Below are 27,939 nucleotides of genomic sequence, written 5' to 3'. Positions count from 1 at the left end.
CTCCGTTTTGTGTTTTGTCCATTGATTAAGTTAGAAAACAGCAGCTATTCCTGATGAAACTCCATCAGACGACAGGCATGCAGCGCCAGGCGGGATGCTAGAAAGCTTACACGTTATATTGGACTTCTCTGCCACCCAACAGCCTAGTGAGGGGAGACTGGATGGATGGAGTCAAACTGCCTGAGCAGAGTTCAAAGAAGACAAGCTGGGGTTAGAGTGAGTTTGATTTTGAAGAGACTGCTCAGCTGGCTGTGTAGCCAACTATTCATCCGAGCTGGGGCAGTTGACCAAAAACAACCATTCTCAGCGACGCTGACCAGTCAAGTATGACAGTTGAGTTTCCCCTACGATTCCTGAACAAGCTAGCACCTCAGCTTCACCCACTGGCATAGGAGGCGGCAGGGATGGGTATGAGCTGAATTCAAAATGGCCAATGAAAAAACATACCCATTCTGATGCACAGCTCGTATATGCCAGGCATATGAGCAGAAACCAATGGTTGCTCCTCTCCTCAACAACATCTAAACGACTCCTGCGGATGTCGACAGAGGAGGCAGGCTGTGGAGAGCATGGGTCTGATTAGAATCAACCACTCTTCCGAATTACCCGTTATCGGGTAACTTGGAAAGTTGACAGAAAAAATAAGCTTTGCTGGTGATGAGACCCACCAGCAGGGTTTGTTCTCACTCGGCAAGCCATTTCAGAAAATCGTTTCCTTGCAATTCTCTACAGGCTGGCTCTTCGCCTTCATCCGCTGGTCTGGAAGGCAGTGAGGATGGGTTTTCTATGAGAGTTTGTCACATTAATCTTACAGGCTGGTGGAGTCTGAGCCCCAAGAGAGATGATTAACACTTAAGGATGTTTATCTCTTGTTTTAGGCAGAGTTGCAGAGCACAGGCTGTGGACGTTAATAGGAATTAACCTTTTTAGTGAGGGGTAAGATACTGCATTTTATTAACACAGCAAGAATCACTCCATTAGATAGCTAACACGCGGGTCAAATCTGTCTCATGCCAGTCAAGTCTACCAACTAGTCAAAAACAGAGTCAAGGCACCCTTGTCTGGAATGCCACCCCTAAAAGATGCTACTGGGAGAATGGCGTCTTCCATGGATGGCACTGGTCATCCTCTTCACTGAGGGTGGGAAGACCGACAGCAAGAGATCTGACAATGTGGCAGATGGGCTGCACTCAGGAGGGCCATCACCGCACTCTGCCTCACTATCATTGCATTCCAACCACAGCTCTGGGGAGCGGTGGAAATGCCTCCAGCGCTGTCAGCGCCTTGCAGATGAAACAGCCTGGCAGTCGGTGGGTCTGCTACATCCCAGAATGTGCACTCGGTGCTGAGGCACTTGGAGTAGTGCTTGCAGGGATTGATGGCGGGCAGTATTTCAGGTCTTCAGGCGCTGAAGAAAAGCTGGTGCAGAATAGAGTTATGCTTGCCTTATAGTGGTCAAGAATCCAAAGGGCTGAGTTGGCTCATTCTGATAAGCTTCTGTGTCCTTAGGCAGCTAAATGTGTATTTAAACCAATGAAGGTCTGTTTGAAAGGGAGGCTTGTGTTAAACAGAACTTTATTTTGAAATACAAAAACAGTTCTAACTCTGACTTTGCGTGCTCCCTCTTTAGCTACCATCAACTTTAGATCTGAATCCGGCAGACACAGCTGAACTCCTACGGAAAACCACTGCAAATGCATTGCCAGTCATTGAGGAGGTTAGTGCATCTGAATCATCACCAGATAGAAACACATGTATCAGTTGACTGTGTGTAAGTGATATACCTTAATCACACAGTATTGTTTACCATTCCTAGTTACTGAAAATATCAAGTCAGTGTGATTGCAAAAAGCACCCAAAAGATCGCCACAGATTTACGAGGAAGCCCTACTATAGATCTTGATTCAGAATCATGATATTGTTTAATTCCTGTTGCTCCTGCCTGTATACAGATAACCAAATTACAGAACTCCAAGGCGTTTAAAGCTGCTGGTTTGTTGAATTTCCAAGACGACATGATTGGAAGTTTCAATATGCTGCTGTGTGGGAAGGAACCTGACTTCAACTCCACCAACATCACCCTAAGTTTTCGCACTCCTAGACAGATGGCTAACAACGGGTCAGGTAAGTCCTGTTAATAATGAACTGTCCTCACAAGCTCTTGGATCAGCAGTGCACATGTTGGAGGGCTCCACCTGTGATCACTGCACTAAAGTTACTATTAGTATTAGTCATCTTGCTCTTCTCCCAGATGTTTTCTGTCAAACCGTATTTATCTTGGGGCTTTTAATTTGTTCTGGTTGTTTAAGGCACCATCTGAATGCATCCTCGGCTGGCAGGTCAGCCTCTAGGAACAATATCTGTCCTTTGCCCTCTTGTTCTTTCATTTTTGAGTCATGCTTCAGCGTTTAGATAAGATCTAAAACACATCATGGAGGACACAACAACACACAAAACTCTAATCCTAATTTCCCCTCCTCCCTTATACCAGTGAGCACCTGTTTTTTTTTCTTTCTCTCTTCTAAAGTTGCGTTTCTGTTTAGAAATTCACCATTCTTGAATTATTGCAAGTTATGATTTGTCAGTGTTGTTTGGCGAATTAAGTAACTTTTAAATATCAGTATTAATGAAATGAAGATGAGGCATCTACATCTACAGAATATGCCCATACATGCAAAACATTTCTGGGAGTGTGTTCACTTTAGCTGTCAAACTGTTAATACTTCTCCAGTCAAATGTCATTTTCTTGAAACTTGTGTTGATCTGCCTGATTCTGCCATGTTTTTTTTTTTTTTTTTTTTTTTTTGTGTGTGTGTGTGTCATTGATACTGCCTTGGCAACAAGTGGAGGTCTCTCATCACAATAACTCTTTTTACTTATTTAAGAAAAATACTTCAAGGACTGAACATTTTGAAGTTGGACATTTTCAGCAGTGAACCAAACACAATGAAATGCACAAGGCCTCAAACAAAAATGATGAGCAAAGACACATTTTTAGATTCTCAGCGTGTGCCCACACGTTATTAAACTACAGCAATGTTATTACAGAGCTGCAACATTTCAATCTGAAGATGTCCTCTAGACAAAAATTTCATCAAAATGGGGCCAAAAATGGGGCAATTGGGGCCAAACCATTGCCTCTCTGCTGCTAAAACTCTGTTGTGGGGGCCTATTTGATAATCAATAAATGTGTTTGTTCCATGACGTCCTTGAGCATCAGATCCTCAGTGCAACTTGCAGACACATACTAATTAGAGGCCATGTTTTCCTTTTCCATTAAATGCCTGTTCTTTGGAGAAAACTGCACAACATGAGATTTTAATAAGAAGCCTCTTTTCCCTGGGAATAAAGTTACACTCTAAAGTGGAATTGCATGCTGGTGCCACTGCAAATTAGCAAAACATTGTGCCATCCATACCAAATAAGCACTAACATCTCTTTAAGCATGCTAATGGCTTTTTTTTTTGTTTTTTTTTTTTTTGGATTTGACATAGATTTGTTATTGTTTAGGTCTATGTACAGTTAAATGAATATGGAATGTGCAGTATGTCTGCGTAATTGCCAATTACGTGTCATTTGTAAGTATTTTTAGTACACTGGTACTACAGTGTAAGTGTTTTTAGTACACAAAGGAATAGTTAAATAGCAATAATAAAGGCCAGTGCAGGGGTTTTGCAGATGGCTCAGTGTTGTTCTCTTTCCAATTAATCTTTGACAGCAACGGAGAACCTCTAACACGGCCATTATACCATAGTCGGGGTAGTAGCTGTTTTTCCATGGCAGTAAACAGTAATTTCAGCTTGTTACCCTTTTCAAAACTTGCCCAGCACAAAAATATGAATAGTAGGTGACCGCATACCTCTGTAGGGTAGAAGAGTCTCACCAATATTTGTAAAGCTCTTAGGGGAAATTTGATTAAGGAAAGGAGGGACATTTGATAGGGCTTCTACTGAATGTGTAACTGATGCATTCATATGGCTCATCTTGCAAGTTGCTGATTTTCTTTGTGGTGTTGTCATCATGGTTCACATTTGAATGCCTTGGCTGCCCAACAGAAATACGCTGGCTTTCATAAGCAATAAATTCCAGCTAATACCACCTGTAGGTACTGATGAATTGGTTTGATGACTTGCTACGGTCTTAAAAATAAAAGTCTAACTGTAGTTTGATCCTACTTCTTGACTCAGATGTGGCGTGAACTGTACCTATGGCAATCATTAGCCATTTAAACAAATGCATCTTCTAATAATCTTTCAGGACAACCCTCCGTCTCTCATTTGCCATTTTTACTTTATTCACTGCTGTGCTTTTCTCTGACTTAGCTCATAACAATGTCTAATTATCTCAAGACTCATGGTGTTATCCAAAGACTTACTTATTGAGTATTTGCCTGTGGGTGGTTCTTTGAATAGTAAGTAATTCATACCTCCTTTTTCTAGTTTTTAAGCACATGCCTGTGATATGTTGGTGTTGAAGGAGGCACTAATGTCTCTGTCTGACTTGTCAGTGGTTGGAGGTGAGAGAGGCTTGTCCTGCGGTGCTGAATGCCAAAGACGCCTCTCTCTGTTTTTCATGTGGGAGAGTGACTTTAATGACATTTATCCAAGCGTAGTTGACTTTCACTTTGCATGTTGTGAGCAAGACAGCACTTGATTTGTAGTGCTGGAGAGAAGTCAGTGCAGTCTTGATTGGCACATGTGGTACCTTGGCACTGTCACAATCAGTGTGCAGGTGATGTGTGTGCATTGCACGTGTGTGTGTATGTGTGAGGGTGTGATTATGAGCATGTGGTTGAGTGTGTCTGTGATTGTGCATACATGCTTCTGGCTCTGCTCGAAATACTGTATGTGTGTAATATATACATATGCTGTTCTCTTCCTCTGTGTATGTGTATGTGTGTGTGTGAGAGAGAGGGAGAGAGAGACTGTCTGTAGTGTCAGCATAGTGAGACGACAGCAGTGTTGCACTGTAGCGCTGAATTGAGCCCATCTCCAGGGTACAACTCAAATTGATTAAATTTGCCAGGTAAGATGAGGGGCTGACTTGAGGCTCCAAGCAATTACTTGACTGTGGCAATACCTGGTGTAAAGTATGGATTCCCCAGTACTATGTTACTGCCATTGTGTAATAAAATACATGTCTTTTGTTGAAAAAGATTTACAGTGTATCACAAGGCACACGCATAGCACACAAATAAATGAAAGGAGAAAAAATAGACTTTTATTCCACTAAGAAAACATAATCAACATCTTTGTGCCATGCATTTTTCACTGCCATTTATATTCATGTGCCATTGTGTCCCTAAAGAAAAGGCATATCCAGTCAAGTTTTGGTTGCAGACGGTCTTTGATTGTTGATGTTGTCACCCTGTCTACAGTATGTTTTGTGTTGCAAACACAGGCACACTAATAACGTGTGGAAATGCATTGTATATGTCCAAATAGGCATCACATTGTGAAAAGCGCTTTTGAATGCAACATTGACTTTTTTTTTTCCAGTTATTTTCAATGGCTTGGTGAAGGAAGATGTTTCCTACAAACTTCACTCCATGTTAAGCATGTGTTTAACTTAGCTGCATTGCATACTATGTCAGCTGCACTTTGAGACCTCACACTTAACTACTGTATACCCTTGGCACAGAATATGCTCTTAATCCTCTTCTTCAAGCCGAGCCATCTCCAGCTTTCTTATATCCATTTTTATTTAAACATTATCCTCGTCAGCTAAATATATTGTGACAAGCTGTCAAACATTGTGTTGCCTAGCAACGAGAATGATGAATGATGTAACATCCCTTGCACTCTGTGCTCTCTTGCCCTCTGTATTACACATGAGGCTCAGAACTATGTCATGCATTTCAGCAGGGGAAAAAAGCACATCACATGTAGTCACAGTTTTAATCATCTCAAAGAGGAAATTGGGCAAGCGCATAAGCTCACAAGAAGGCACTTAGAGTGCAGACCTCCACCAGGGTGGCAGCTGGAAGTTATGACCCTGTTTGTGTGAAGCCCTGTCCCTTTTTTGGCAGTGCTGTTGTAACAGGACATGCTGATGCTCAGCCAGTCAGTAAGGAAACTTGGTCAGTGCTGCCTTGACCAGTGACGCAATCTTCCTGCTGGGTTTTGTGATGTTACGTAGAGGCAATAGGAAACTGTGGCCCTGTTTGTGATAATATCTGTCAGTTCTTCTCTAGCCCTTGACCAACCTTCCCATCAGTTTCTGTGCAAATCCATTGAGTAGTTTTTGAGTTACCCTGATGAACGGATGGGTATACCCTGCTGGAGATTTCACCTCTTTGGCCAGGGAAATAACAAACACAGTAAATAAAATAATAAAGCAAAAAATCACTGTCTTCTCAAAGAAAGCTTCATAGGTTCAATTCCCAGCCCCCATCCTTTCTGTGTAGAGTTTTGTATGTTCTCTTGCCACATTGCAAACACAAGCAAAGAATGAACAATGAACATGAATGAACAAATGGTCACACATAACACACAATTGCAGACAACAGTTACAGCAACTAGTTAAGAATAAACATCAGTAGGTATGAATTTATGTCTCGAGAAATAAATATTTATGACATTAAAAGGTGCTACCTAACAGTTTGAAAAAAAGTATGAAATATCAATATATTGCAATATATAACCAATGACACAAAAATGAAAGCACAGTTTGCAAAAATGTGTCATACATACAGTATATATAGTAATTTACTGGGTGTATGAATGTGGACTGTAAAACATATTTAAATTACAATTATAAATAACATGCAGAAAATGTTCAAATTATATATACATGGCAAGCTTCCCATCTTACAGAAAATCTCCAGATGGAAGTACCAGTCAGTACATGCGGAGAGGTGACAATGTGTGAGGTGCATATTCATCATTGTCTGTTCTCATTATCACTACCATAATAGGAATATGGAGACGGATTAATATGTACAGAAAAAAGTGCCCTTAGATATGCCCCAGTTCATGTTAATGTACAAAAAGACAGATTCGAAAAAGTATGAGCAAACTTTGCATCGATGTGTTCAAGGCACAGGATTGTGAGAAGTCGATCAGAGGAGTGGCTTGTTGAATCCACTGAAAGATCTTATCCTCCTCAAGAAGATCAGTGTACTCTGCCCTCTCTTGTTCATTGCCTGAGAGTTGCTGGATCCGTTTTCTTTTAGACCTTTTATATTATAGGAACTTTCCACCTGAATACAGGAACCCTTTTGAACAAGCAGGAACTATTTCCACCGGAGGAACGAGACCCTCTTTTGACTCCCCGGCCTCAAAATGGTCCCTGAAATAGGCTACTACTCACCGATTTCCTGGGGACAGTCAGGGTGGAGTTTTTAGCACTCAACTCAAGACACAGTTTCTTCTTTTCAGCACTTGCTTTTCAAGCATCCTCAGTCTCATTGTGGGCCTCGTCTTGACCACGTCTCTTCTCCAAAACCAAACACAGCGTCACGGTTCACCGTTCTCAGGTTGTGGTGGAAACACAAACGCACAAGAGGTTAGGCTGTTCCCTTTTTCCCCAGAACACCCTTTTATGAGCAAGACAGGAACTTTGGCGCCGTAATATTTTAGTGGAAAAGGAGCATGTGTTGCTTGCTTGCAGGCGACCATCTGCACCATCTTGAAAATCCATCTTGAAATCCTCACCCTGGATTTAGACAGGTCTGAGTGCCGTTTTTTTTTTTTTTTTTTTTTTTTTTTTTCAGTTGGAAATCCACCACCAGGTCTTTCATCTGTCACTGAGCTGCATAATGTATACATGTTTCTTACAATAAATAAGTGTAATTTTCTTTTTTCAATTTCTGAAAAGTTTATAGTTAGGAGATGGATGCTTTTTTTGACACACTAATGATATCAATCTATTGAGCAGAGAGCTAAGCTGTGTGCCTCACACATCTCCTGTCTCCAAGTGTTGTGATTACAGGAAGTGGCATCTGTGCCGTCTGTGGAGGGAACAGCTGGCCAGACTTAGACTAAGGGTTGGCCATTAGCTCTCGGCACACAGACCTCCCAGGAGCACCTGCGAAAGATGGCCAGCGGGCAGAAAGGCTAACATTTAATTGCACTGAAAATGGCCACTAAAATCTCCCTGATGGGAGAAATAGATGCCCTGGTGAGATGAGAAGACGAAGATGACAGAGGTTTTGTTAAGGTCATGACTCGGAAAAATGAAAAAACGATGTTAAAAGCACAGACAGGTGAAGAAAAACGGGGAAACTAAGCCGCAAGAGGATAAAAAGCACAGTAAGGAACAGATAGAAAAGATGGGTGATCATAACAGCTGGCACACTATTCAACAAATTGGGAAAACATGGAGACATGGACAGTTAGATCAGCTGCCGAATGACTAGTTGCACAAGTCTCAGGTAATGAGTTAGAGACACAGACACCAAGATGCACACATACCAGGTTGTCCCTCCTCCTCAGCCTCCATCCTTTGCAGTGCAGGACCTGATCTCACCTTTGCAGCACTCTCCCAACCTGGCAACATTCATGCTGACAGATTACTAATGATTCTCCTTTTTGCAGCAATTTTTTATTACTATCAGTCACTGATAATTACACCTGTATCCAGTTCATTAATTTGCTAAACACTCAGGTGAGACTTTTCCAGGATAAACACTCACAGGAAGATGTTTTACCTTTACACAAGCAATGAAAGTGGTGTGTTTTGGATGCTTTATGTGCTGTGAGCTGTATGCATATTCAGGAACTTCAATAATCTTAGAGATACACCTATATTTTGAGATTCCCATGGCACATCTCTGTCACCATTTCCGTCCAAGCACACCACCTTCCTAAATGTTCAAACAGTGTTAGTGCGACGCACAATAATGGCCGCTGCAGCCAGCAACCAAACAAAAGGCAATAAGGATATTCCCTCTTGGGAATAAATTTGTGTGGGAATAATCTGGATTTCAGAGAAAAGACTTGTGATTTACACACCTAGCCTAGCCTAGTGAACACTGATGTTTCCTTTCCACGAATAAGAGCACTTAAACCTTTGATGCATGAATTATGAAAGCCTGAGTCAAGATTTTTTTCTGATGTGTTTTTACTCTTCTTAGGGCATGAACATTTTTGTGAGTCTCCATACTTCTTTAAGGATGCAGGACTGGTATTATCATGTCATGATACTAGTATTAATATGTTTTCAGCAACAAGAATTGACAGTCTCTGCATAAACCTCAATGGAGGGGAGCAGCAGAGAGCATTCTAACAGCTGATATGCAATTCCACCATAGAAACCACTGCATTTAGGAGAAAATGACTTTAAACAGCTGTCCACTGTAGTGACCGCTATGCGCAAAAGGGTTAAAGATGAGAAAGCACTGAGGAGAGTTATTTTGTTTTGGATTTGCCATTTTTTGCTGGAGCTTGTTAGATGGAAGTTGTTAGGTCAGTTGCATGAATCTGGAAACATGTCCAACATTCTGTAATTGTAATTGTACAACGGCATCAGATCTTCCTTGGGCTCTCCTCTCCTCTCCTCTCCTCTCCTCTACTCTCCTCTCCTCTCCTCTCCTCTCTCCTCTCCTCTCCTCTCAGACGACTTTTGCCAGACACTCATTGACACCCTGGAGGGCACACCTGGTCTGCGCTACATTTGGAGCACCTTCAGGCCCTTCCTGCAGGGGAAGGTCCTCTACACACCTGATACACCTGCTGCTCAACTCTTGGTGAAAGAGGTAAAAAATTGTGTACACTAAACACGACACAAACATATGTACACAGACTTGTACCTGCGTGGAAAAAAGCATCTGAGCACTCACTCGTAGCAGTTTAGGTTCTATATTTGTTGTGCGAAAAGTGTCAAGCCTTACAAACAACATTATTTGGAGCTTTGTATGTTTTGTTCTCATCAAAATGTCAGCATTTGTATCTAATTGAGTTGTGAGGAGGCGTCCTCATCATACTGAAAAGTAAAAACAGTCCCCTGCACCAAACGCAGTGTGAGAACCTTTCCCTGGAAAAAAAAAAGCTTAAAAAGCTAGTGAGGGGTGCTCATTCATGGTAGGTGGTGGATGTAATGCATTTTTCATGACATTTCTCCGAGATATTAACATCATTTTGATAACTGCATAAGCAAAACAAACAACAGGCAAGCAGTGGGGATTTTGGAACGAGAATATTGAGTGGGGATAATGAGTGTGAGCAAAATCCGCCGACTTCACAGCAAGCAGCTCGGTCTTTGTGCAGGAGGCCCTTTTCACACCCGGCATAGTCAGATTGTTTACAAGTCGGTGTTCAGGGGTAAATAACCCCATTTACATTTTGTCACCATGGGGGGTCGAGGTGATAGAATGTGATGAGTTTCTCCGGGGAATAGGTGGAATGTGCAGATGTGGCGTACTTTCAAGTCTGACTCGGCTCCAAAGGAATAGAGGAGGCTCAGTGGGTATGCTTTCAATTGGTGGAAGGTGAGATGCATGTGTCGCTAAACACTGGATTGCATTGTTTCCCCTTTTTGTTTCAGGCAAATCGCACCTTCAATGCCTTGGCTATGCTAAGAGAGCTGGCAGACTTTTGGGATGAGCTGGGGCCACGTGTCTGGGATTTCTTTCAGAACAGCAACCAAATCAATGCACTACGGGTAAGATTCAGCGCCTGCCTTGAAATTACACAGTGTGATGTGACGTGAATCCCGTGGCTTACATTGTAAACCTTTTAATTGATGTTTTTTTCCCTCACATTTTCACAAAAGGTTAACATCTGGTGTGTCAGCAGATTACATCAGATGACAAGTTAATAGACCTCCATCGTTCATCCCTTTTGCCTAGAGGTTATTAAACTATCAGATGCACCATTTGCATTTGCATAAAGAATTTCCACTTATTTTAAACTGTAAGCATTTTACAGTGGGGTTCCTCCTGCCTTCAGAATGTGATTGGATAATCTCAAAAAGCTGCTTTGGCACTATCCCGCTTTAACAGTTCCATATTTCCAGGTGAAAATATACACATCATGTGTATATCAATTCGTTACACTTTATGCAGGATGTAGAAACCGAGGGAGGAAAGTAATTATGGATAAGTGCAGGATAATTTTCATCACGGCAGAAGGGATTATCTGGAAAAGGAGAGGACATACTTCCCTATCCCCTATCCTCCTCCCTCTCTCTCTCTCCCTCTCTCTCCCTCTGCCTCTCCCTGTATTTCCTTGACGCTGACATTACTCCAGTGTCACTCTAAATGAGCTTATAGGCAGCTGGAGGCAAGCAGACACTGGAAGCTCCATATAGCCAGGGTATTCATTACCCTAGCCCTAACCTTTACACAAATGGGCCAGCAATCCTCCTTTGTCTTCATTTTCTCCCAGCCTGGCTCTCTCCCTTCCCACCCCTCGCTGTAGAAGATGGTCGCTCCGAAGCTTTGTCATCTTCAGAGGTCCTTCAAGGTCGCAGACACATTTTACGTTGATAGACCAATTACCATCACCGGCACAACTACAGTTGAGCTGCAGGATTTTGGGTTTAGACCTGACTAGACAGACAGTGCACATTCTGAGAAATTGCCTCGAAATAGAAAGTGTTTTTTTAAAAAAAGAAAGTTTGCCATGATAGTAATGTCACCATTGTTGTGCCTTTACATTGTGTTTACAGTCTCTCCAAATACTGGACATTCAACTTAAATGTGCATGGTGCATGTGGTGTTGTCAAGGGCTGATTTAAGTGAGACTTTAGATTCAGCTAACAAAAAAAAAAAAAAACATGGAATAAGCATGAAATTTGATGGTTGAGTTAATGTGCTTCTCATTGCTGGACTGATTTACTAAATTTCATGCTTATTCCATGTTTTTTTGTCTGTTGAATCCATAGAATTTGAATGGGTAGAGGCGGCGTGGGCCTTCATTTCATGGCAGATCAGAGCATTTCTGTTCACCTTGCCAAGGCAAAAGCTGTAAATGATCAACTGATGTCACTGCATCGACTGAAGAGTTTGTTCGAATAACTTTAATTAAACTTCCATGATGACCAAACAAGCACCCGGCTGTTTGGTGAATTTTTGGATCTCGCAGCAACAATGAACCTAAATGAAATTAATTAAAATCATTGGTGCGCTGCTAAAGGTATTTAAAATTATTGAAAGCTATTTCAGAGCCTATCTCATGCTAACATTAATACTAGCTATTTGATGTGAGCTAAATTAACCCTAATTAGCTGTGTTGTTGTAAACAAAGTTATTGAATAATGCTCTGGCAAAGCCACCAACAACCAACCAGGTAGGACTTTTTTGTTTATTTGTTTGAATCAAATTCAAGAGTCACAAGGTTATTTTCACAATTCTTTCACTCATTTTCTTATGAAAACAGAACATGTCTCTATCAGCCATGCATCAGTTCTCTTGATGCAAATAAACTCTTCTGCCGTCGCTGTGACATCGGGTGAACGTGTTCAGCTGTTGCCATGGCGAGGTGAAGCACATGGAAATACTCTGATTCGCCTTGCCAGTTGTACCCATTCAATTTCTATGGTTGAATCTGAAGTCCTCACTTCAGTTGACCTCGTTCCTTTAATCCTATAACACTCACAATGCTCATAGTCTTTGGCGAAATGAAGTTTTATTTATGGAAATCAATTTCCCACTGCCTGTTGAACAAAAGTCAAGGTTGGTGCACTATCACGCGCATGATCGTGCACCAAGCATAATGCACCACAACCTGACCATTCGTCCTCTTTCAAAAGCCAAGGGAAAACATTTTACTTATTTACAGGAAGACCTTGTCATGATGGATAATTTCATTTGACACATGACCAACAAGGTTAAATGGCATATCTGCAGCTCTCTGGCCCAAATGCCACTGAACATTAGGCAGTGAGTGACACATTTAGCCACATGGGTGGCCGGACAAAGCCTGAAAATATTTCAACAGGATTAACAGTGTGATGCTCGCAAGTTGTAATTTGACAGCATGTCTTTGGCAAATTACTCCGCGGTTCCTAATGACTCACAAATTTTAAAATATACCCATCTCTGAGGGATCGTGACATGGATATAAGGATTTTCCAAAAGGTCAAATGCAGCATAGAAATTACTTAATTTGACACTTTGACCTAAGGTTAACCAGAATATCAACAGCAGTGTTGACCCCGAAATGCCACTGAACACACTGGCCAGAATATATCTGAATCTCAACTAAGGATACCCCATTTTTAGAAGGATCAGTTAGAAATAGCATGCGCTGTCTTGGAGTTGCAAACGGGAAATAGCGTCTCGCGCTTCAAAATGCAAGAACTACGTGAAATAATTGTTGATTTAATTACATAACTTGTTATCTACCAGTAGGTTTAGGTCCTGTTTCAGTGTTTCTCTGCATACACGCTAATTAAATTATCACCATATTTTCTAATTTGAGTTTATGTAGTAACTCTGTCATTACCGTATTATTACATGGCTGCTGATTTCACAGCAGCAGAAAAAATATGCAAATACTAAGTGGGAGTAGAGGGAATAGTGGCGTCTTCTAAATAGTGGTGAATACATTTATACTAATACTGAGCTAGGAGTAAAATTACCTTATTATGTAAGACCTATTGTGTGAGGAGCTGGGAACCCTTTTTTCCCCCTCACAGCACTCTCTCTCTCTCTCTCTCTCTCTCTCTCACACACACACACACACACACACACACACACACATACACACACATACACACACACACAGTATAGACAGGTAGGGTTCAAACAGCAAGGATATATTTGCATATAGATTAGCATATCCTCTTTATTAACTCTTTGCATGGTGAGATGAATTGCAGCTTGAGGTATTAGCTGCCTGGAAGAGCCATTGCACATGCCTCTTATCATACAAAGGAGAGGGAAGACCTCTGTGTATGTTTTCTGGGTGTGTTCGTCCCATGTGTACGTGTATGTGTAAGCACACTTACTCAGCAATGCACATTTCTCTTCACTCCCCGGGCCTTTCGGTGTGCATGCGTGTGTCGTGCATATGGTTATGTCAGTGTGTCCTTGTGTGTTTGAGCAAATGTCAAATAAGTGAGCGCTGCCTGACCATGAGGAAGCAGTACAACAGTGCCATCTAGCTTATTGCTCCTAATTAATTCTGCATGAAAGTAAATGACAGCACCACCAAAGAAGAGAGTCGACCTCCTGTGCTCTCTCCTCTAAAATTGCACAGTGTGGTCCAAAACTGTTCAGATTACATGGCATTCATGTTGCTTGCACTCCAGCCAACTCACTGGTGTAACTGACTCACCAAAAGCAACCCCTTGAATTCTGATTTGCCCTTAAACTTTCCCTTAATTAGCTTCAAAGTTAAAAAAAAAAAAAAAAACACCTTTTTTTCTTTATTGAATGGCAATGTCACGTACATATTCTGAATCCGACGGTTGCAGCGCTTCATTAAAGCTGCATCACACTTACACTGAGTGATATATTCAAACCCAAGATGCCATCGTTTTATGGCTGCACCATTACATCAAACAGAAAATATTGTAATGTTTTGTGCATCATTTTATACACATTTCCCTGTAATTCAGCAGGATATATGTGGTATCCTTGGAAACCTTGGGATCTCCACTAGAATTTCAAATAAAGGTGTGTGGGTTTGAAGAAAGCTCAGTGGTGCTGCATGTACTTGTAATGACAAGCACACTGATGGGATCGGCAGCGTTGGAGACTCATTTTCTTCCTTTTGAAAATCAGAGACTGCTGGCGAATCCGGTGTTTGCCGCTGCCCTCGACCAGCGTCTCAGTGGCACGGGATTGACGGCGGAGCTGCTGGCCAACTTCCTGTACAACGGGCCTCCGGAGGACCGTCCAGCCGGCATGCCGCCCTACGACTGGCGGAATATGTACAACACCACTACCGAAATCCTGGGGCTTCTCTCCAAGTTCCTGGGGGTTTGTTACTCTTTTGTCTGCACTTGATCTTGCACTTGCACTTTTAAATGAGCATGCTATGTCTGATGATGGTGTTCAAACCAAAATCAGCTTCTTCCCAGATGACATTTACATTTCTTATCTTCATCACTCTATCAGCTCCCTTGGTTTTTGGAGAACAAGAGAAAAAAAAAGACTTGGTTGTTTTTATTCATAAAACTTGGATGATCTTGAACCCATCACAACATAACAAAATACATCATTACACTGAGTGCCTCCGTAAGCATGTAAAGATTATGCTATAGGGCTGACTACAGTGAATCTATAGCAAGACAAAACACACGGTGCCCTCTCCGAGCAGAAACACACACACACACACACACACACACACACACACAGTAAGTTGACATTGATGTATTGATCTATGACACGGTTTGCAGCCAGACTGTTCTTTTCCTACATTGTGTGATCAAACACATGTTCAAAGCCCCTACCTCCCCTGCACACACACACACACACACACACACACACACACACACACACACACACAGCACGAACACACAGATAGGTAAGATGGCAGGTAGGGGCCCCTGGGGTTAGCCATACACGGCCAGTGGAATTCCAAGATAATACAATCCATTTTGTGCCCTAATGGAAATTGCATTTCTCAAAATGGACACCAAGATAAAGACAGCTGCTAGACAGCATTTTATGTGTCTCCTGATGTATGGGTCCATACATGTGAAGCAGGACGGAGAGTTTCTTTTGAGCCCATAGTGCATAGTGCAAATGACTTTATGAGGTCAATTGAGTAGAGCCTGAAGTTTTTATTATTATTTGTAATTATTTTAAATGTATTTATTTTTGTCATTTATGGCTTTTTTTTTTTTTTTTTTTTTTTTGTAGTTTTTGGCATTTTTTCTATTTGTTTATAAAGATGACTAAATGAGCTGTTTTTTTCTGTGTCTCCCAGACAATCAGATCAAGTTCAGTTTAGTTCATTTACTTTTTTTTTTTTTTTTTTTCTTTGCAGGGTCAGTGCACACCAATTAACATTTCTGCCAATGTGCCAGTTGAGCTCATGTTTAACTGTAGTTCCTGGGCAAGTGAGGTAGATACAGTCACATATAAGACAATGACAACAGAAACAAAGCACAGTTACAACATGACTCATTAGAATACAAAAACAAGAGCACTTCATGGAAATAAGTTGTTAAAGCTATAATGCACTTCACTGGTGGCACAGCTGACCTTTACTGATGCCTTTTATGTCAACCACACTTGACAGTTTCTACTGGAACTGGATAATTAAATTTATAGCACGGCCAATTATCTCGTCTGACAATCCCCTTACTTACTCTCATTTTTTTTCTTTCTCTTGTTTTCCTTTGCACATGATTGAAAGATATTGCCCCGCATGAACCCAAAGTGCATTGTTCAGGCAGCATTTAATTTACTGCCAGAGCTGGAAAGTTCAACACTTCGGGTTTACGTGACAAAGCACGGTTACAGATTTTATTGTCACTTCGTTTCAGAGGCGCTGTGAGTGAGCGATATGCATTACAGCTTCACACATGTATCAGCAGTGTGTTCCAAATGTGCGCTGCCTTCATGGACAGCGGTCTTCCTCAGTGATGTGACACGGTCCTCTCTGACACCAGATCTAGTTGACGATGGAGCTGTTTTCTGCTGATTTGTACTATGCCTTATCTTCACACAGAGCAGATATTGAGCCCTCCCAAGCCCAATCAATTGGCACACAGGCCAACAGCATATGTTTATAATACCATAGGGATCCGCCCATATTAATCTCATCACGCAGCTATCAGTCGGCAGCACCCGCATGGCCTCTACAAGCATGACATGACCACGTCCGTCCCAACTGCATGTATTGGCCTGGATGTTCCTCTGAATTAGGCCAGGATGGGATTGGCAAATGGGGAGCTATCAGTGGGGCCAGTTCTTCAATCCAGAACCCGAGTGAGATTATTGATATCAGGCGTTTTAGGCTTAGCTTCTTGCCCAGTGGTTTGGGACCAAAACCCAACGTATCTAAACATGCTTGATTTCTCCCTCCTGCTGTCAGCGCGGTTGGCAGGGCTTATAGTGGCAGAGAGTGGTGAGTGACATTTAAAGATGGCCCAGGAAGGAGATTGAATATAGATAGGACAGGCTCTGAAGGCCAACTTTTAATGCAGTGGACTATCCAGCATGTCTAGCTTCTAGCTGATGTTGATGATTTCTGATGATTTAATAATTTTGCTACTACTGCTAATATTACTTCTGGCACAACAGCAACAACTACTACTACTGTGACTACTACCACTACTATTACTAAAAATAATAACAAAAATAGTAATTATAATAACCACCACTTTTCTTAAAACAAAGTGATATACACACAATAAAATGTATAAAGTACCACAATTAGATGCAACATGTAATATTTGTTTCCACAATTCTATTACAACTATCATTTCTCCTTCTACTACTGCCACTGCTACTACCAAAAATAATCATAATTATCATTATTATATTTGTGTAGCACTTCTCTAAAAACAATATCTACGTTTTTTTGTACAGTAAAATGATTGGAGTGCAATAGTTAAATAAACTAAATATAATAATAGCTGGATCTACAGTTTTTCTGTTTGCACTACAACTGCTAATAATTATAATGATAATAATTGTAATAGTTGTATGAGAGGTTTAAAAGCAATTTTGTTAAATAGTGGTATAAAAGTGTGGAATATGTGAACAAAATTAAACTGGAGATAGAAAGCAGCAAATGGTAATGAGCTGCATTAACTGGACACCCGGAGCACACCCACCACCCACCAATAAACACACCGTGCCAGCACTGAACAGCCCCCAAAAACAGATTAATATCGAACATCCCCAGGCACGACTCTTTTTACAAGCGCATAGTTCAAATAAACATCCATTATGTTTTGATTGAGGTGGCCCATGTGCAGGTTAACGTGTAGCTCCTCCCTGCAGCTTCATGCGGAGGATGTTTCCACCGGCGCTGCTCCAAAACCTGGACTCAAATCACCCCTCCGGTCCTTTAATCCTGCTTCCCCATAGCGAGCAAATTCTGCTGCTGTGATATTTTTTTTTCCCTTTTTCCTCTCCGTGGCTGGATATAGAATACATACTGCCCTCCTAGGGGAGACATGATAAACTGTTGCAGGCCTGAGATGTGTGGACAGCTGTCAGGTGCGACTGCCTCCCAGGATGGCGAGCTCATTATCGTCTCATGAAACAAGGGGACAAGACCACAGTCACAGTACAGGGAGTGCTAGAGAGGCTGTATCTCATTTGCTTCTCTCTGCTGAAGCCCAAAACATTTCCCACCCCCTCACATCTCTAGATAATTTCCACTCCACGTTGATTGAGTGTCAATAGCCGAGTGATACTTTTCGCCAAATAGCATGATTCCCCTCTGCTTCTGTTTTGTTCCCATACTGTAGCTATCTGAAAAACTGTGATATAAGATCATTACTGAGATTGAAATGAACTTGAATGGATCAATATCCCTCGCTTGGGTTTCATTTATTGAACCTTTTGAATAATAATTCTCTTTTCTGCCTTGGTGACGCCTCTCTATGTGGTTGACAGTGTTTGGACCTGAATAAGTTCGAGGCTGTCGCCACTGAAGGCCATCTGGTGAACAGAGCCTTGGAGCTTCTGAAGAATGACACATACTGGGCTGGTATTGTTTTCGAAAACCTCCATCCAGACGCCAGACGCCCCCCTCCTTATGTCAAATACAAAATACGCATGGACATTGACGATATTGAGGTTACCAACAAGCTGAAAGAAAGGTACGTCATGCAGCACAGCTCTTCCGTTTCTTACAAATAAGTACATTTCAATACAACTAGTAAAATGCAAAGTTAAGTAATCCAACTTTCACATTATGTTGCTTCTGTGTAGGCAACATATTTGACCCCATTCAATGTTTAACATCTCCAAATAAATGATGGACTTTTTTTTTTTTGCTTCATTTTTAATGACTTTTCCTAATTTAATGAGGACAAGTGGGTAAACTTGAAATTAACATGGTATGTTTTCAATGTCCTGTACTCATTTTGTACACATCAGCGCTCTCAGGGCTGTATAAAACATGTAAGAAATATTGCATTTTACAAACATTTCTTTTGGTTGTTTTGGATGATGCTGAGTGAACTGTAACATCCAATTTTTAATCTTAAAAATTGGATGTTACTGCCCTCTGATTTAGAGCCCTAACCTAACACAACCACACCTGCAGTCGTGCAAGTCTCACTGACATTGGCAAGGGGAAAACATCATTCCTGTGAGAACTTTGATGATTAATTTTAATCATTATTTTGGAAGTCTAAATTGCTGGGGTCAAATTGAGTCCAAGGATTAAAAAAATTAGTTAGAAAATTAGAGAAAGATAACAGCAGGGTAAAATGTGTGCTGTGCAAAACTGAGGGTTAGCTTAGGTAAGCAATGATCAAATTCAACTGATTAAAAACCTGGAATAAGAAATTAATCTGTGAGTCAGGACAACGACAACAACCATGAAAACTCAACCTTAAATTTTTGTGGGTTTTTTTCATGTTTTTTGTCCATGAGTCCAAAGGGTCCTCACCTCAGTGCAATTTTCCATAGTGTAGCTTTAAAGGAAAAAGTGCTGTATAGTAAGGGCTGCAAGGGATAATTCAAACATAAGCACATATAGCTTTGGTTTTGTCCAACTCTTCTATATCCTCATGGTTTCTGCATCCAAAGTGCATCAAGACATTTGCCTTTAGTCCTGATGGCACCGGCTTCAGTGTGCAGCTCCCACTATTGTTTTTTAATTTGTTCACAACATGTAATTTGGTCTCCTGAGTTTCCATTGGCGTCAATTAAAGACTAAGACTCAGTATTGAATTGTTCAAATGACGATCACAATTAACTGGAAAATTGATATTTTTAACCAACCTAGTCTGTTCTGTTTACCCATGGATGAAAGCAAATCTTTTCTTTACTGATTTATCATGTGATATTATGGCCTCTAAACCACAGTAAGGGCGCACTGCTGTAATTTCGTCAAGTTGATTCGTCCTTTGCTAAGGCACACCGTGATCTGTGTGTGCTTTTAATAAGGTCATGGTCTCCCGGGGCCCGAGACAACGCCTTCAACGACCTGCGGTATATATGGGGAGGATTTGCCTACGTGCAGGACATGATGGACCACGGCATTATTCGAGCGCACGCCTCCAAAGCCCAACCTTTTGGGGTTTTTGCCCAGCAGATGCCGTACCCTTGCTTTGTGGATGACGCGTGAGTACAAAAGCTTTTATCGGTCAGTCTTATAATTAGAAGAGTGCGGAAGAGGTACTACTGCAGTAGACCTCCACTCACTCTGGGGAGTTGCCACTCACTGCCACCACATAGTTGAGTTACGGCCTTATCAGTCACTTAGGGCTTTCAGATTTCCCTGTGGAAATTTCAAGACACTACCTCTTTTTTTCCATTGCCCCCCCCCTTCCTTATTATCTCTTTACTTCTTCTGCTACTGACTTACGCCACCACCGATCCTAGATGAGGGGATAAGGAGGGGGAATTCCCCAGTAATGTTAATAATACAAGCCAAACCTAACATTTTAAATTCCTCGAGGATAAATTTAATTATGCATCGTGGTTAAGTGAAGGGAATAAAAAGAATGAGGAGTGTGGATGTAAAGAGTCAGCCAAAAACTATTGATTTTAGTCCAACCGCAGGAAATCCCTGAATGGCTTGATAGGTGCTGAATTATTTATCCTACCATCCTAAGTCCCTTCCTTCCTTGCACTTGAGAGGCATTTCATTGTCAACAAAGTAAGCATCCTGTGCCCCACTTCCCACATTAGTCCATCACATGCAGAGATTGATAGGAGCGCTTCACTTTGTGTTGCATAGATATTTGTTGATAGTGCTGGCTTATTCACATTAGACTCTTCACCCAGGGAGAAAAATGCAGTATCACTGTGAATCTTCCACAGCCAAGATTTCCTCAGAGTCTGGGAAATTACTCCCATCTATGCAGCATTATGATCTCCATTAATAAAGCAAAAAACCCAGTGATGCCATCAAGAGAAAAGATAATTACCACGGAGATTTAGGTCCAACGGCACAATACACCCCTTTCAGGAGATACAAAATATTCACACCTCATGGGAAATCATAGTACCAGAGATCAGTGATCTAATTACCAAAAAATCATCCTGTTTGAATGCCACATCATATACAATAAAGCAGGCTTCATATGATATTTTGTCCAACATATTTGAGATGGCAGAAGCAAGAAGAAGCTCAAAAAGTAGCATAAAAAATTGACTCGAACTTGTGTCGGAAGGGATGTTTGTAGACATGCTGATGTTGAAACGTATGAAATTGTTTGAAATGGTAATGCCCAGTGCCATAGGTTGCCCTGGAGACATAGTCAGGGGAGAAAATATCAGTAGTATGAAAACCACATTAGAAGAAATGGCTTTATTGATTTGGTTTTCAGTATGTGGGCCTGCTATTGGTTCTTCATGGAAAAAAAAAAAAAAAGAAACTCCTTGACTGATAACGGAGCTGTAGTTCAATGATTAAGTACAGCTATTGGCAAAGGTGTGGCGCACTTCATTTTGTTTTCAGTCCAGCAGACGTGTTGTAGCAACGTATTTCACCTCTTTTAAATACCCCAGCTGATGTGGATGGTTCGGCACATTGCAGCCAGCACTAAATTAACCTCCATCTTAATAAAATCTCAATCTTATCAAGTCATCTTCAGCATTAAAATCTTGTTTTTCGTCAAAATAATGCAATTATCTGCCCGATGAGATAATCCTTCTTGTTTCAAAGGCTAATCAACTTATTTCCAGAATTTTCTCGAATCGAGTGATTATCTCAACCCTTTGGCAGAGTTTTTCACTTATTTTAAGAAAAACAAGACTTTAATTTTGAATATGAGTTCAAATACTTGTGAGGAAGGATTTTTTTTTTTTTTTTTTTTGCAGTGAATGTCAGGTGGAATTTTTGTCAAGCTGAATTAACTACAGGAGAAATCCATCAATTCAACTTCAGCATTATAATCAGCCTACCTGTACAAGTGAAGGAAAAGCACTGTTGAGGGGCTAATGGACATGCACAGCGTTGTCGTCATGTGAAACGTATGAATTCACCCGCTTTGTGTTTTTACTAGCACAGCACATCACATCACAAGTTGGAGCTGCATTCCTCCATGCACTAATGCAGTAATGTATGCTCCACATTCAACACGTCATCTGTGAAAACGGGTCTCAGATGAAAGCAGCAATTTCCTGTATTTCGTCATTTGCAGCTCAGTGATGTGATAATCATCTGAATTAGACAATCATGATACAGCTTATTTCCTAATTCCAGCCCCATTGCCTCAGTCTCCTCTTCCTAAAACAAAGGATTAATAATTACAGAAGATAAATGGGAGCCATAAAGAACTGCAATACCCTCAGTCCCTCCACCATTTACTCTTTCGCCTGCCTAGCCATTTGGGCATTTCTGTAAATTATTAACACTCGAAAACTGCTATTTCATTCATAAATAATTGAGAGTGAAATCACACAAAGGAAGATGCACTAAAACGCATGGAGGCATGATGGGGAAGAACCTCTCTTGTAATTATTTTCATCTAGAGCTGTGTTGGGTTGCCAGGCGAAAGCATGGAGAGAGCATTGTGCATTCAGATGAACATGTTTGCAGTGCACTGTAACTATTTCTTAGTTCAGCAAACAGTTAATCTGACTTTAAAATGTAATTTAAAACAAAAGCTGAGAATTCAGATATTTTTAGATGTCTCATTAACAATTGAAAAAACTGTTCAGCACCTGGGAAATATGAAATGAATAATGTATATGAAATCAGCGAATAAATAATGCACAGTTGACCACATCATGCTGAATGCTCCTTTACAGTAGCAGTGTTACAATTGCCTTCGTTTTCATGAGAACACAAAAGTCAATTCATCGTTCCAGATTGCATGTAAAATGCACTCATTAAATCATCAGTTTTTTTGTTTTTTTGTTTTTTTTATCACAGCTTTTACTCAACATAACAGTTTGTTTTTGGTCTGAAGCTCAAGAAATTATGACAAGCTATAAGATGCTCTCTTTGCTGTGAAAAGACATCCTCATGACTTGGTGTCTGTCATTCCTTGTTATTTTCCTACAAAACCACTGTTTTTACCTTGTTGATGTATTTGAACCAGCAAGATACTGATATCTGCACTGACCCTGGTGCATTCATCAACAATTCAAAGACCTATTATTTGCTTTTTATATCCTTCACTTCCTCCTCAGAGCTTGTGAATATAATACATGCCGTAAACTACCAGCAATCTGAGCCACTTCAACCACAGCTGGCCCTGTTGGCATTTTGAACCTGAGATAAGCAAACTGTATTAGCTCCCACTGTCTCCACATTCACACCGTGTGCTGTGCAGCCCAGAGATGGCGGCAGGGGATAAAGATTGACCCCTCCAGGGCCTGATAGCACATAAACTGGTCCTTTATTGGAGGGCTCTGTGCCAGCTCATGCTCTGGAATCAGAGGGATCTCTTGTTTGGATCCTGAGGCTGTGTTCCCTATCAATAGTGCTTTCACAGTCACACGGGCCTGATGAGAGATCTGAGGCTGCTTTCACAAGTACATGTCACAGGCCTCCAGTGGATATGAAGATGTGCAACATGGGATGTGAAAGAGGTGCAGTTGGTGTCGCCAATTAGCTAGGTACCTATTCTGTAAGTACAGTTAGCACTTAGATGGAGTGAAATAGCTGAGCAAAAGGTGATGCACATAATGAATGAAAATCAGAATTTGAGGTTTTATTTGATGGCTGTTATTTGAGTCCAACCAATTCTAAGACTGAGTCCAGTTAAGACCCAACACAGGGGAGGTCAAGGCCAAATGGCTGAAGCAAACAGTTCATAGAAGAGTTATGTCAAATAGCGTCCACTGCAGGTGCAAAGATGGTCTGTCCAGTTCAGTTCAGTATTCTCATCATAAACAAACACTGGGAAAATCTGTAAACTGGTTGATGAAATATGTAAAATATCAACTATTTCCTTCTCCAATGGATAGGGAATTGGGATTATTGGGTGTTTTTATAACCTGATTTTTGAAACATGAAAAAATGTGTCCATGGTGCAAAAATACAAAATTAGGCATTTTCCCCAGAAAATTAAAAGCTTAGGATAGCAATATGTAAAATACCAGTGTCTTCACAAATAAAATTATATGTGGTCATTTTTAAATTTTTGGGGATTTTTTTTGGAGCATTGCAAAAATAGAAAATTGTTATCTGGATTAAAAACATTATCTACAGGGGAGTCTGATCCTGGGACTCACACAACACGGCTGACTAGAGTCATTCATGACTAACTTCAGCAGCATCATGGAAACAGTAGAAGTTGAGGTTTAATATAATAAAAGTTCATATTGACCCTGGAACAAAAGTGATAGCTTAACAGGAGGAGGCACAGAACATCAAAGGTTGAATCAGGACCAGACTCCTACACTGATGATGTTTTAAATCCTGACGGCAGATTTCCATTTTTCTTATCCAGAAGTTCATTTAAGATGAGAATACTGAATTGATAACCGAATCAAAATCAAAACTGAGACAAATATGCCTCCACGCCTCACCTGCAGGCCTCCATCCCTCCTTCCAAACATCAAGCGCAACCCATCACTGAAAAAAAAAAAAAAAAAAAACAAATTCTAAAAAAGCTCGACATTGATCGTGATCACCTCTGCCAACATAAGTTTGTTAGTAGTAGTATATTTACAACAGGATTTGCATGGCCATGAGGCATGAGATCCATAATACAACACCACAACACAGCTGCGAAACTGTAATGGCTGCTTATTAAGCTCAATCCTGTGCAGCTTTTCATGGCTTGTCTCTGAGCAATGGAACGAGGTATTTGTTTGCAGAGCTCGAGTAGTTTCCCTGACACTGGTGTTTTAGCTAACAAACACAAGGAAATTCTGCTTACCTGTTCTGGAGAAAAACAGCCGTCTTGGCATCAGCTTCCATTCCTTTGGCTTGTTCCAGCTTCCTCCATCTTTCATCACAGAGTCTAATGTTTATTCTTGTTGTCGACCCATATTGATTTCTTTTATTCATTTATTTGATTGGATGCCCCTCTGTCATCTTTTGCAGAACATACCCATCCCCCAGAGTCTTTATAAAGGGGTTGGAGGGATTGAAGTAGAGAGAAGAGGAGCATTTTATGGCCCAGATAAAAAACACATTGTATTTAATTCAAGGAGCAACAACAATTCTAATGGGGAATGAATATACTGGAAGTTCAGCCTTCCCCCATGTATTTAAAGCTACTGAGAAGACAGAAATATAGATCAAAGTGAAATTTTTACACACGATACCATCAAAGAGTGTCTTAAGGATCAGCGTAGATACGATGTATATCTCTCTGCAGGGGCTCTAAATTTTATTCTTCAACATCATACAAAAAAAATGCATAGGATTTTGAATAAATAATGCAGTTAGGGTTAGCTAATGAAAGTGGCTGAAACTAAGATTTGAGTGGTTAAGTTAGATTGTTGATAGGAATGGACGATGACAGCCTTCTGACCTACTAGAGGGTGCAGTGGGAACCTGCTAACCAATACTCTGCAGGGGTGATAACGACTTACTAATGGTTGAAAACGTCCATTCAGTGGGGTGATAACAGTCAAAACACATGATACAAATTTCAGCACACTAGTCTGTTTTGGGGTATTTCCTGAAAAATGACTTTGGCTTCTAGTTTTTAACTTTTTTAACTTACAGATTCTGTCTCTGTCCATCACATTCTCATTCCCAGGTCGTCAAATTCAGCAGCCTGGTCATGCCAAGTGCTGCCTGTGTAAGGGCAAGTCGCTACTTTCGGCTGTCCCAAAAGCCACTAGAAGTCATTAGATGACATCATCATCTAATTTGTGTACCTAGCTGATCCGCATGATTAACAAATATATAGTACAAACAGAATCTATAAACAGAATCTTAAGACACGTCAGGCTTTCTCACTTTTATCATGGGGTTAGGTTTACGCATAACAATGAGTTGGTTGAGGTTAGAGAAGGGGAAAGGTAGAGAATGGGCTGCTCTGCACCTTTAAAGATAATCAAAGTATGAAATATTAGAGGAACATCAAAAGTAACAATGCATTTTTTAACTTTTAGGTGCACACAGGGAAGTAGAGGACTCACTCCTATTCAGCTGTGATTTGTCAAAGTACTTTGAGTTTCAATAGAAGTTAACACAAAAAGGTTTGGCAAGAAAAAAATCACAGGCCCAGCATATTATTTTTGCAATATGAAACAATATGAAAATCCTTCAGGGAATAATGATGTTTTTAAAAAAAAAAAATCTGCAGCAATGCTTTTTAAAGCTGTCTCTGAGATTGAATGATTTCATGGCTTTTTCCGAATATCTATTTAACATTTATAGATATATTAACTAAATATTGATTAAGATGAATAAAACATGCATCACGGTCACAGGCTAACAGTTTTCTGAATTTTTACTGTGACTACTATAGAACTTTGTAAAACTGAATGAAAAAGTTAAATCTCACAAGGCCGCTCCTCAAAACTTTGTTTAATTGCTGCATTCTTCATTTTGCCGATGTGATTCTGCCCTCAGATAAAATGTGAAAAACCACAAGAGACAAATTTGGCTCTTTAGGAGCTTTTAGTCATATATCACGTAATTGCAACTATGTTTCCTCCAGAAAAGATTTGTTAGATAAACTACATTGTCTCGGTAATGTAGCCACATCCCCTCAATGAATTTTTCAGTATCAGCCAGCTAAGGCAGCCATGTGGTGTATTTGCTTGAAATGAGAAGCTTTTTTTTTTTTTTTTATCATAATACGGCAACCTCTGGGGAGGCTCTGCTCCACTATCTCTTGATTTACTGAGAAGTGAGTCTTTCAGCTTCCCTAAATTTAGGTCAGGCTGCCAATGTAACTGGAGCCCTGTAACACAGATCCGCTAGGAGTTCTATTACTTAAGCACCTTTGATCGATCAGGGAATGTATAATTCAAGAGCATCTGGTGGCAAGGTTGTCAGTGTCAGACGTGGTGTGCATGGCTGATCTCTCCCCCACCGGTGTTACAAGTCACAGAAGGAATTAACTCATACAGGCTGTCAGCCATTACAGAGATGTTAGGGCAGAATCAAGAGCGGGCAATGCCAGAATTAGTATTCATTTTGATGCAATTGCTACCTGAGGCTTGATCACATGCGGTGTTTAAAAAGCTTGATCCGCTACAGCCAGACGAAGCCGCTTCCCTGCCTCGAAAATGAGTTAACACGTTTCACCTGCCTCTCTTCACACATTGGGTCGGATCCTATAGATTTAGAGGAGCCGTCAAACTCAGTTGTTATGTTGTTCCAAACTCATATGGGGTTTCGCTATTGTTTGCGCTGGGTTGGAACTCTTTAAAATGTTGGTGTCAACCAATCCTTTCTTGTGGCTCACAAAGCCTCCTTTGAAAGTGATCCATCCCACGAGGGAAAGGGAAGTGTCCTCAAAACCGAGTCACTCACTTATTCTGGTTCTCACATAACTGCACTTCCTCTCAGTCTCAGTGGAGCTAATCTGTTTGGTGTATTTGCAGTCGAGTGAAGGGCTATACTTCCGTCGTCCCAAATTTGTAAAGTATATTTTTGCAAGATTTTGACATTTAAGCTGAAAATCCATCCACAAATTGCATGTTTAATCAGGGAGAAATGATTTTAACAATCCAATCAAGAAACTGAGGACAGTAAACAACTTCACCAAGGTCAGATAAAAACTGAAACAGAGGCTCTAGCTAGAGATTTCAGAGAAAAACCTGGAATCAGTCTGTATCCAGTGCACTATAAGAACATAGGGTGCTAACTTTTGTGCAGGTAATCTTTATATCCTTTCAGTGCTAAAAGGCATGAACCATAAAATGTAGCTATACCCATAGAAATGAACTCCGGTGCCATCACTCTCTCTGGTTTACTGTCCACTGAGCAGCGCCACAATTTCCCTGTTGATCACATCTTTTACATCTTTGAACTTGGGTTAAGT

General features: G+C 40.8%; 1 protein-coding gene across 1 annotated transcript in view; it reads left to right on the top strand.

Annotated features, from left to right (window-relative positions):
- The window catches only part of LOC115376791 (phospholipid-transporting ATPase ABCA1), a 185,306-nt gene that overhangs the window by 26,305 nt on the left and 131,062 nt on the right, over positions 1 to 27,939 (top strand). Inside the window, exons 8-14 of the mRNA XM_030076559.1 lie at positions 1,631 to 1,717; positions 1,953 to 2,133; positions 9,558 to 9,697; positions 10,486 to 10,602; positions 14,672 to 14,869; positions 18,470 to 18,675; positions 19,973 to 20,149. Of these exons, the coding sequence (XP_029932419.1) occupies positions 1,631 to 1,717; positions 1,953 to 2,133; positions 9,558 to 9,697; positions 10,486 to 10,602; positions 14,672 to 14,869; positions 18,470 to 18,675; positions 19,973 to 20,149 (1,106 nt within the window). The remainder of the gene's footprint in view (positions 1 to 1,630; positions 1,718 to 1,952; positions 2,134 to 9,557; positions 9,698 to 10,485; positions 10,603 to 14,671; positions 14,870 to 18,469; positions 18,676 to 19,972; positions 20,150 to 27,939) is intronic.

The sequence above is a fragment of the Myripristis murdjan genome, chromosome 18 (genome assembly GCF_902150065.1).
Source record: "Myripristis murdjan chromosome 18, fMyrMur1.1, whole genome shotgun sequence".
Taxonomy (NCBI): Eukaryota; Metazoa; Chordata; class Actinopteri; order Holocentriformes; family Holocentridae; genus Myripristis; species Myripristis murdjan.
The sequence above is the reverse complement of the archived record's forward strand: the minus strand, read 5'-3'. Positions and strand labels throughout refer to the sequence as shown.